The sequence below is a fragment of the Abramis brama genome, assembly GCF_963993115.1.
Source record: "Abramis brama genome assembly, chromosome: 25".
NCBI classification, from domain to species: domain Eukaryota; kingdom Metazoa; phylum Chordata; class Actinopteri; order Cypriniformes; family Leuciscidae; genus Abramis; species Abramis brama.
In genome coordinates, this window is record NC_139987.1 from 24,352,994 (window position 1) to 24,365,513 (window position 12,520).

The 12,520-nt window shown below is 36.4% G+C and overlaps 1 protein-coding gene across 34 annotated transcripts in view; it reads left to right on the forward strand.

Moving 5' to 3' along the window:
• The window catches only part of camk2b2 (calcium/calmodulin-dependent protein kinase (CaM kinase) II beta 2), a 76,907-nt gene that overhangs the window by 20,630 nt on the left and 43,757 nt on the right, over window positions 1–12,520 (forward strand). For 25 of the 34 annotated variants that reach the window (XM_084104187.1, XM_084104197.1, XM_084104219.1 and 22 more), the window contains exon 6: window positions 10,399–10,471. In XM_084104187.1, coding sequence (XP_083960313.1) covers window positions 10,399–10,471 — 73 coding nt within the window. Of the gene's footprint in view, window positions 1–2,046; window positions 2,120–10,398; window positions 10,472–12,520 lie in introns of all 34 variants that reach the window. The other 9 variants (XM_084104198.1, XM_084104220.1, XM_084104216.1 and 6 more) reach the window with 1 other exon arrangement.

Below are 12,520 nucleotides of genomic sequence, written 5' to 3' on the forward strand. Positions count from 1 at the left end.
TCTAGAGCAGTGTCTGAAAGTAGGCCTCTAATTCACACACTTAATGAGAGTGTCAGCTCATATTCAGCTCTCTCCAGCACAGCGGCACACGTGAACCCGCACACTGGCTTCATCTGAGCTTCATCCGTTTCAATAGCTCTAGAAATCCCTGACAGAGACTTAATGTCATTTATAATGTAGTTTGGGTGTTCTGGGTGGTTGCCCGTGTGAGAAGTCTCTGTGATGTTCTGGTTTGTAGATATGGCTTGGGTTCCTTCTTTTTTGATCACTCAAACTAATAGCCTAAGGACACGATTCAAAAGTGAGAATTGCAAAAGTGATTTTTTTTTTTGGCCACAAATTATCAATGTTTATTTATAGCTGTATGTTTTAAAATATTTATATTTATTTATTTAAATTTCAATAAGTACATACATTACCGTTTAAAAGTTGGGGGTGATTAGGACTGAAATAAGTCTTTAATACTTTTATATTTATATTATATAAAAAAAATAGAATTACAATTTAAAATAACTGTTTTCTATTGTAATATATTGTAAAATGTAATTTATTCCTGTGATCAAAGCTGAACTGTCAGCATCATTACTCAGTCTTCAGTGTCACATGATCCTTCAGAAATCATTCTAATATGATGATTTGCTGCTCTGCATTTCTGATTATTAGCAATGTTGAAAACAGTTGTGCTGCTTAATATTCCTGTGAAAACCATGATATATTTTTTTCAGGATTTTTTGATGAATAGAAAGTTCAAAAGAACAACATTTAGTTGAAATATAATATTTTGTAACATTATAAATGTCTTTACTGTCACTTTTGATCAATTTTAATACATCCTTGCTGAATAAAAGTATTAATTTCTTATTCTTATTTATTTATTTTTAATCTCACTGACCCCAAACTTTTGAACCATATTGTATGTTTTCATATTGGCTATTCTTTTATTTAAAATATATTTATTTATTTATATTCATTAAGTATTTTTAAAACAATTTTCTTTACAAAAACATGTGTATTACAAAAAGAAAGACTTACAACATGTAAACTTTTAAACGCTTTTCTTTTTCTTTTTTGCCGTGTTGACAACTTCAGAATCTTTTATTCGGCTACATTATTTAAGTGATAAAACATCAATACATCACAGAAAACTAAACCGTTAAAGGGTTAGTTCACCCAAAAATGAAAATTCTGTCAGTAATTACTCACCCTCATGTTGTTCCAAACCCGTAATTTGATCTTTGGATCACAAATGAAGATATTTTTGAAATCTGAGAGGTTTCTGAACCATCCAGTAACATCATTGCAAATTTCAAGGCCCAGAAAGGTAGTAAAGACATCGTTAACATAGTCCAAGTGACTACAGTGGTTCAACCTTCATGTTATGAAGCGACGAGAAAACGTTTTGTGAGCGAAAAAACTAAAATAACGACTTTATTCAACAATTTCTTCTCTTCCGTGTCAGTCTCTGTTTTTTGCACACAAAAAGTATTCATGTGGGATCAACGAATGTAAGATTTTGAGTGGCAGTGGCCTAAAAGGACGAGTGACTTTTCTCCCAACGGTCCCGAAACGCTCTCACACTACAGACATCCTTATTAATGAGGCCTGTGTTAGATGTGTGTGAGGAAAACACCGTAAGCATTTCAGAAAACAGTTGATACACTCTTAAACACCCAGACACACACACACACAGATCATTTCCATAGTTTCAGCTCTACTCTGTTTGATTCATCCACCCTTCCCTGCATTTCTCCATCCCACATGTGAGCGTCAGCGGCACAGCGCCCTCACAGGATATGATGCGTCCCCACCTGACTGCTTCTATTGTTCTGCGTCGTGTAACATCAGGTCTTTCACCGTTATCACTCATCTCATTTCATCACCCTCTCCATACAATCACATCAAACAGTCTCTCTTATCTGTGTTGTTCCTGTCCCGCGCTCGTCTCCCCGTGACTAATTCACCGCCTCCTTCACGGCTCTCTTCCCTCATCGATTCTTTTTCTTCTTGTTTCCTGTCTGTCCTCTCCTCTCTCGCTTGTCTTTACAGTCATTGTATCCATCAGATTCTAGAGAGTGTCAGTCACATTCACCATCATGACATAGTGCACAGGGACCTGAAGGTCAGTATGGGAAGTGCACTGGCCCCCTGCATGTGTCATGTGATTCTTGCCTGTTTCGTGCCGCCCATTTGTGTGTCTGACTGTCTTGAACCGTACGTCTGGGACTTGAGGTGTGCTTCTGCACTCGATGGCTGTTTTCACACTTGGTTTGATCGTTTAGTCTGAACTGGGGTTTAATTTCTTGCTATGATTTTGTCACATTGTGTTATTTGGCTACAATTCGCTACACTTAATGCAAATACTATTGTGAGCCCTAGCAGCATTTTGCCATTTTAGCTTGAAAACAAGGTCTAAGATCGAAAGCATTGTTTGACTCATATTTTTAGTTGCTCTAGTTTTAACTACCAAAGCTTAAAATGCACGGAATTGCAAGAAATGTAAATAAAGCATTGATTGTTGGAGCATGTTTCACAAGAAAATACTATTTCAGGCTTTCTTCAAAATTTCACGTTTAATGCAACGTGTTGCTTTCCATCTCTTTGTAATTATTTGTGAAAATTGTTTTAAATGAAATCCTCCACAAAATGTTTTGTTTGTGTTCGAGTACTTTGGTCTGAATTCCTCTACAGGCCACTTTTCACTTTGTATTATTTGGCTATGATTCACAGTGCAATTTGTGTCATGCCATCGTAAACACGTCTGTTGCAGATGTAAGTTGCCAATTTTGAACGAGCATCAAAAAGAAAGTTTTATTATAATGCTTCAAATTATGCTTTATTGCTTTCACTTTAAGGTACCAGTTTGCAAAAAATCTGTTCACAAAAATGAGGGTTCTGTCTTCATTGCTTCATGCCGTTCCAAACCTGCATGACTGACTGTCTTGTGTGAAACACGATTGAACAATTTGATATTGAAAAATGTACAATTGCATGCAACAGCGCCACCCACTTTTTCAGCGGCGCTGGTTCCGGAAGTATTTTTTCCATGAATTTCTCCCATGGGAATTAAAGTCTTGATTAAAGCATTATAAGCCATGAACCAAGTTGACCCGATACAAGGTGAATCATAACATTACAAACTTTGATTTGAAGCAAAAAAAAAGGATTTGAAAATCAGACAAAAGTACAAGACCATGTACTTAACAGCTTTAGTGGTTGAAAGAACTAAAATCCCATGAAGCATTATTTAAAAATGACGGGAAAAATATGAAACTACTACTATATTTAAAAATATTGATTATTATATATGTATGTATGTATGTATGTGTGTGTATATATATACATATTATAGCCTATATATATTTAAGTTTATTGCAAAATATGCATATATATTAAAATATTTAAGAATTTTGAAAGCAAAGGAAAGGAAATTTTGAAAGCTACTTGATTACTTCGTTTGCGGTGCTTCATGGGAGTGGGCGGAGCTAACGAGGTCTTTTGCTGCTTTTTGCTTGTTTCGACTCTGATTGGTGGAATTTTCCGTACAGCATTATGGGTAATGTAGTTTTTCAACCATGATTTCCTCTGTTAAACACTATTACTTTAAAACTACGTTGAAATAATGCAGGTTGACATCTTTAACAGAAGCAAATACCAGCGATTAACAACCTCACAGCTCACAGTAAGGTTCTTTAAAGGTTTATAAGTTATCATTCAAAATCAATTTCCCAATGGAGAAAAGAGTTTTTACTTCCGAAACCCAACTGTTGCACTCTAATAGTTTTAGTTAACAATGACAATACCGACCCAAACGTTCTTCAAAATATCTTGTTTTGTGTTCCAGAGAAAAAAAGTCATACAGGTTTGCAACGACATGAGGGTGAATAATGACAGAACTCTCACTTTTGCATGAACTATTAATTTAAGGTACTAATATGCATCCTTTAGGGGTTTATAAGGTATATTTGAGCGTTCTGCCCCATTGATCAAACCAACCAAATTGTGACGTCAAATGAACTCGGGTCGGCAGCAGACGCTCGAGTGTGAGAACAGCCGAACTGCTCTTGATGCACTGAGAGTTTCTCCTCACCCGTTCTGTCTTCTGCTCTCTTTTTGTTTCTTGTATCGCTGTCTGTCTTCCTCTCTGTTGTTTCAAAACAGTGTCATTTATCTTTGCAATTGGGTAATTCTCGGGCGCGTGTAATGTTTTGTTTCAGTCAAGCCTGGCATTCAGGATGACAGAGTGCCGCTGTTTTGTTTAATAGTCACTTGAGTGAAGGGCTCTTACAGAGTCTCGCAGTTTGTTGTGGTCTTAATTCATTTACACAGTTTATAAAGCTCAAATAAAGCTGCCAAATGTATGTGCTCAGTTCAACCTCATTTCAACCAGACCTTGAAAACGGGAGGTTGCATGCGCCATATGACCTGCTGTTGATGCATTTGATAGGTCTGACCTCTTGACTTGCTGACAGAGGAGAAATAGTCAGGAATTGCACTTTTATTGCTCAGGAGACTTCACTGAGTTGAGTCATTTACCCATCAACTTTGTTTCAGGTTGTTCTCCTAAAATTCCTGTAAGAGTATAGAGCCATAAAATTAAAACGGATCACATAGATGAGATAATTTGGTCATGGGTGAATTTGACACTTGCGACTCAAAATCAAAGTTTTGGGGTCATATGCTCTAAAAACAATGATAACTTAATGTTGTATGTTTTACATTGAGTTTTTTGACAGAGAAGTTAGTTGAACGGATGTGGCTCATTTCATCATCAGGTCAAGTTATAATGAAATGAAATTATCTGCTGAAATATCTGAGAATTTCACATGAGCTAGTGTTTGCAGGACAAAGATAGAGGAAGTCTATATGGTTTTCTCTCTTTTTTAAGTTATTTAAATTTTGAGTGATGGATGGATGGAAAAAAATGTATAGAAAAAGATGGATGGATGGAAAGATGGATATATGTATAAGATGGATAGATGGATACGATTGAACGATAAGATAGATTGATAGTTAGAGAGATGAGATGATTTAGCTAGAAAACAGGGTAGTAAAATACCCAAGATTGAAAACGTTGTTTTACTCAAATTTTTAGTTGCTCTAGTTTTACTTCCAGAGCTTTAAATGCACAGGGAACTACAAGAAATGTAATTAAAACAAAGATTATTGGAGCATGTTTCACAAGAAAATGAAGAGTTTGGTTCCAAAACACGATAAATCCATTTTGATTAATTTGAGTAAAAAAATGTTTCTTTACCAAGAAAGTGGCAAGATGAAACCCACCATTTTCTGTATCGAACTTTCACATAGCATCTTTAGGTTACAATAACATAAAAAATTTAAATCCAGATTTTGATTTATAAAGATTTATTATAAAAACTGATTATTTTCCCCCCAAAATGCAATACATTCATGACACTTTTTTTTCCAAAATGCAATTAATCCATTGAATCAATATAAAAGTTATTTTTCATATTTTAACTGTTGAAAATACACAACAAAGTAAGTTAATCCACATATGACAGCCTCTGAACTTGGTCAATACTAATCTTATATACAGGCACTGGACTAAAAATACATTCAGTCAGCCATCGCTAGGATGGCGATCAGCTGTAAAATGGCTTGGTCCTGCTCGGTTTTCGTTGACTGAGTAAAACAATTGAACGTTTTTCACAAGATCCCCTGGGGTCAATGTGTCAGCGTGACAGAAGTTTGATGCCGTCGTGTGAGAACAAGCAACAGCCGGCATTTTTCCTCCTCCCGAGTGCCTCATCTTCTTAATCTCCTCACGTACATGATTAGATTTCTTCCCCACCGCAGAAACCACCACAGGTTCATCAATGCTGTCATAATTATTCTTTTGTTTGTTTGTTAGTACAAAGTAGATAAGTAAAACTAAGATGCCGGGTGTATTCCAAGCGGCAACCCCCCTGTCTCTCTCTTGAAACCAACACGGAAGTGTATTAAACGGCAATTCATCGACTGGCCGCTTGAGGCTGGCTGCAAAAGTGAGTCAAATCTGTATCTCCCCCATGTTAAAATACCCAACTTTACAGCAGAAAAAAACATGTTTACAGCCTGGAGCAAAAAGTGGCTTTGGTCTATACAGCTAATTTTGCCCTTCATGACAACTGTGAGGGGGGTGAATTTTTTTATAACTCATACGTTTAAATTATATTAAGCCTTAAATTTCTGCATAATTAAGGGTGTGTCCACTTTTGAGTGACAGGTGGATTCCCACTGCTGTGGTCATTTGTCATCATTAGCCGTTTGTTGTCTGTTAGCCGTCACGTTACCTCAGCTAAATGTCTGACTGTAAAAATAAATAAATTCGGGAGTGACGTGCTGCCAAGATGGCGACGGTCGGCCATGCCCACTTTAGGCTTCAAAAACGGTCTTCAGAAACCTACGGGTGACGTCACGGACACTACGTCCATATTTTTTTACAGTCTATGGTGTATTCAAAGCGCCGGCGTTACTGTTTACAATGCGTGGAATGGTGCGCTGTGATTGGTTGTGCGGATGTATCGCATTCTGCAGAGAAAGGAGACTGGCGTTTGTCGCGGTTTGGAAAGAAAGGGAGAAAACATGACAGAATAACACGGCAGATATTGCATTTTACGTAATTTTAAAAAAATTTACTTTTTAATACAAACCCTATACTTATATACCCTATAATTTAAATACTGATTTTTGCAGGAACTCAATTATGATGCCGTTTTGGAACCAAACTCTTCAAATACTATTTCAAACTTTCTTCAAAATTTGATTCTGCTACTGGGCTTCAGTAAATGTTGCTTTCAGACTGGAGAAGTTTGAGCCCTCGAAGTTACACTGCTGAACTCTTCTACCTCAAAAGTTTAAGAAAAATTGGATTTCTTGTGTTATAACTCCTTTAAAGAGATCCCATTTGTGATTTTTCTTTCTTGCGGAATCTTTTTATGTTAAAGTAGTGAAGCAAACAGTGTTACCCTCAGGGCTCTTCAGCTGCCGGCCTGTGAGCCAGATCCAGCCATCAGTCATTTTTATTGCCTTCTGATTGATATTGATGAAATTGCTGTGCGACCAGAGATGGGTTCAGCACTCAGTGCTCACATTTGGAGCAGAGTTAGAGGTTCAGTCTATAGTTCAGTCATGTGCACCATTTTCGATTGTGTCTATTCTGATAAATGGGTCTTATTCAATAAAGAGACACTGATGGTGAAAAACAAACCTTCAAAGGAAAAGTGACAGAGAAGTTAGTTGAACGGATGTGGCTCATTTCAGATCAAGTTATAATGAAATGAAATGATCTGTTGAAATATCTGAGAATTGCACTTGATCTACTGTTTGCAGGACAAATATAGAGGAAGTCTATTCTATTTACTCTTTTTTGGTTTTAGTTATTTGATGATGGATGGATGGAACGACAGATATATGGATAGATAGATATATGGATAGATATACGGATAGATAGATGGAACGAAAAATAGATGAATGAATGGATAGGAACGATAGATGTATGTAACGATAGATAGATGGATAGATGGATGGATGGATGGATGGATGGATGGATGGATGGATGGATGGATGGATGGATGGATGGATGGATAGATAGATAGATAGATAGATAGATAGATAGATAGATAGATAGATAGATAGATAGATAGATAGATAGATAGATGCATGGATGGAATGATGGATGGATGGATGGATGGATGGATGGATGGATAGGATGGATGGATGGATAGGATGGATGGATGGATAGGATGGATGGATGAAATGATGGATGGATGGATGGATGGATGGATGGATGGATGGATGGAACGATAGATGGATGGATGGATGGATGGATGTTCCATGGCTGGATGGATGGAACAATGGATGGATATATAGATGAAATGATGGATGGATGGAACAATGGATGGATGGATGGATGGATGGATGGATAGGATGGATAGGATGGATGGATGGATGGATGGATGGATAAACGGAACGATGGATGGAACAATGGATGGATGGATAGATGAAATGATGGATGGATGGATGGATGGATGGATGGATGGAACGATAGATAGACGGATTGATAGATGGATGGATGGATGTTCCATGGATGGATGGATTGATGGATGGATGGAACAATGGATGGATATATAGATGAAATGATGGATGGATGGAACAATGGATGGATATATAGATGAAATGATGGATGGATGGATGGATATATAGATGAAATGATGGATGGATGGATAGATGGAACGATGGATGGAACAATGGATGGATATATAGATGAAATGATGGATGGATGGATGGATATATAGATGAAATGATGGATGGATGGATAGATGGAACGATGGATGGATGAATGGATATATAGATGAAATGATGGATGGATGGAACGATAGACAGATGGATGGATGATGGAACGATGGATGTATGGAAATATAGATGGATGGATAAAATAAAAATAGGTGTTTTGTTTTTCACGTCAGGACATTATGTACAGTGAAAGTGCTCAGATCTAATGATTACCACTCTCAGATTAATCTTCATCTGGATATTTTGTCCCCCAAAAGAAGGAAGTTGAAGAGTCCTAGTGTAGAAGAACTAGAAAACAGCTTTCTATGTACACACACATGTACACACACACTGGCTCTCAGTAAATCAGCAGCACACGCCTACACAGGCTGACTCACACCGTCCACCTTCCTCTCCTCACACACCGGTACATTTCACCACACAACTGCCAAAAAACACTCCAGGGCCGCCTGCCAGTCTTACCTCTCCTTCTCCTCCTCTATCTCTCCTGATGCTCGCTGTCGTCGTGGGTGGTGAGAGCAGTTTAAGTGTGTAGTGTTAGCTAGAGCTTCCTGTGTCAGTAAAACAGGAAAAGCATCATGTCTGCTCTTGCAGAAGACGTAGATGCACGTTAACACTTCTGCGGACTGAACAGAGTTTATAATAAAGAGCCTTTAATTAATCCAGAAGTGTCAGGAAACTCTTATAGGTCTCTGTGTTTTGGGTGACGGTGGTTATCTTTCTCAAGTCCCAAGTTGCTTTTAGTTATGTGCTATTTTTTTAATGTGTTTGAAAGCTAACCCTTCAGTTTTCTTTGCAGATAAGATAAATCCAAGGGTGAATCTCTGTCTGTCTGGGTCACGTTTTACTCTGAAATCAAAATAAAGAATTAATTAGCTGAACTTTTGTCAAAAAATTTGGGATAAAATGTGCTTAACTGGCATGAAAATGTCACATGTTTTAAGAATTTTTATTTTAAATGTTATTTATTTGTTTGTTTGTTTTTACTTTAAAAAATATATATATAATATATAATAAATATAATACAAATAAATTAAATAAACATTAAAGGGTTAGTTCACCCAAAAATGTAAATTCTGTCAGTAATTACTCACCCTCATGTTGTTCCAACCCCGTAAGACTTTCGAATAAATAATTCAATAGTTGAATAAATTCATTATTTTGGTTTTTTTTGCGCACAAAAAGTATTCTCGTCGCTTGATAAACTTATGGTTGAGCCACTGTAGTCACTTGGACTATTTTAAACATTGTCTTTACTAACTTTCTGGGCCGGCAAATTTTGATTACCTAGAAGCCTATGAAGGAGTGAGACAGCTCTCAGATTTAATCAAAAATATCTTAATTTGTGTTCTGAAGATGAACGAAAAGTCTTACTTTCTCATTTTTGGGTGAACTAACCCTTTAAAATATATTTATGATAGATAAATAAACAAATAAATAACCATTTTTAGATTTCATTTGTTTGTTTTTTATTTATTTAAACAAATAATGAAAAATAAAATAAATAAATAAAAATAAAATAATTTATAAATTAGACTAATTATAAAATAAACTATTTTATGTGTTTGTTTTTTATTTATTTAAAATATAATGAAATATAAATAATAATAATAAATAGTTTATGAAATAGACTATTTATTTATAAAAAATATAATACAAATAAATAACAATAAAATATATTTATGATTGATAAATAAACAAATAATTAACCATTTTATGAAAAAAATATATTATTTTTTTTATTTGATAAAATGAAATCAATAATAACAACAATAAAAAATATTTAAATAAGAATAAAGTGTATTTCTAAATAAATAAACTTTTCTTTTGATTTGTGGGGGAAATGTGACCTGCACAATGTTGTATGGAGATTCATCCTGTAGATAAAAGTCTTTGCCACACTTGTGAAAATTTGCAAGATTTACAAGACAGTTTTTTTGGAAGAGGGAGTCACTTAAAGTGTTTTATTATGTTTGGCGAAGATGATGTATTGTTACATTTATTAGTAGCTCCTTGTAATGGGCCTGCATTACCTGCCTGTGCCTGTGCACGAGAGAATGGCATTGCTCAAACTAACATGCGCCCCCTGGTGTTTGCATGCAGTCACTGCATCCAGCAGATCCTGGAGGCGGTGCTTCATTGCCATCAAATGGGCGTGGTGCACCGAGATCTCAAGGTGAGTGACAGGTCATGTGTTTTTCTGTGCTTGTGTTGTGCATGCTTTGATGTCCAAATGTGCCTCGTATGCATTATAATGAGAGTCGAATGGTGAGATGATTAATAATCTGTAGGAGGTGTGGCTTAATACTCAGGATCCGATTTGGCATGGGTGACTGTCCTGTTGCGTGCATGGATATCTATTTCTTGCTTAACTTCAGATTGGGCTAGTATGTCAAATTCATTTCTTGTTGTTGTTTTTTTTATGTCAATTTAAATGCGCTGAACTACAATGGGATATCGTTCACCAGTAAATAATTTACAGTGTGATCAAGAATGTCTATTAATAAAGTAAATAGGGGCAGTTTTGATTTCATGTTGCTTCTCTTCCTAATCCTGTTTTAGTTTAGAAGTTGTTGTTTTTATATTTCGAAGAATCAGGTTATGCAAATCTGCGTTTCTCCGGATGCGGCTCAAGGTCATTGAGTATTTCACACCATCCTACGGATCCTCAACCAGAACGCATTTTAGACCATGAGCCCGAAACTTCAAGATGCCATCTGAGCTCCACGAATAGCTCCAGCAGATGGCAACGGTGGTTGAGCGTCAGAACACCGAGACCGCACGTCTCTTTTTCACTACAGCATCTGTAGCGTGAGCATGAGAAAGAAAGAGATCAAAGATTGAGCCTGAATAAGTTTCCCATGATGCTTTGCTCCTCTGGACCCAATTTCCCACCTGGCTCGACTTCCACCAGAGCAGAGGGAACGTAACCTACTTAATAACAGCACACACACTCTCACTCTCCGGCTGAACATTGTGTGGTGAAGGTGTGAATGTGTGTGATAAGTGGGAGGATGTATTATTAACCGATACGTCTAAATGAGTGACAGTTGGTTACGTGACAGCCTGCATGTGCGTTTTACGTTCGACATGAAATTAAAATGAACCCTATTGGATTTCTTGATACCGTTTGTTAAATGTTCCGTGTAAATATTTATGGAGGTACATTACCGTTCAAAAGTTTGATGAAGATAAGTTAAGATAAAGATAAGATAAATATATCTTATTTATTAAAGATAATAAATAAGATAAATATCTTTTAGAAAAAGTATTCATTTCTTTAAAAAAATAAAAAATCTTACTGACTCAACTTTTGAATGGTAGTATGTGCACATTTATACTCTGTACAGTTTTTAAGATCAACATGAAATCAAATCAACCCTAGTAGGTTAAAGGTTCTCAATGTTCTGTGTAAATATCTATGGAGGTAAATTGTTTTGTCCAAAAGTAAGCAAATTTTACTGAATCTATCTAACACCAGTGGGATCACTGAGAGCCCGTCCTGCCAATCAAATGGACTGTGTTTAGCTAAAGATGATCCAGTCAGAGGAAAGTGCATATAGGTGAAGATATTCCTGGTACCTCTGCTGGAGTGACCAAGCTGCTTATTTCCACACAAAAAAAATGTTTTAAATGCATTTACACAAATTAGGAGTGTAAATGTATTAAAATAGTTAAATAAAATGTGTGTACAGTGTGTATATATATATATATATATATATATATATATATATATATATATATATATATATATAGACACACACACACACACACACACACACACACAAACTCTCACTGGCCACTTTATTTAGGAACAACTTGCTAGTACCAGGTTGGACCCCCTTTTTTCCTTAATTCTACATGGCAAAGATTCAACAAGGTGCTGGAAACTTTCCTCAGAGATTTTGGTCCATATTGACATGAGAGCATCACACAGTTGCTGCAGATCCATGATGCGAATCTCCCGTTCCAGCACATCCCAAAGCTGCTCTATTGGATTGAGATCTGGTGACTGGACTATGAACTCATTGTCATGTTCAAGAAACCAGTCTGAGATGATTTGAGCTTTGTGACGTGGAGTGTTATCCTGCTGGAAGTTGATACACTGTGGTCATAAAGGGATGGACATGGTCAGCAACAATACTCAGGTCGGCTGTGGTGTTTAATGATGCTCAATTGACACTAAGAGGTCCAAAGTGTGCCAAGAAAATACCCATTACACCAT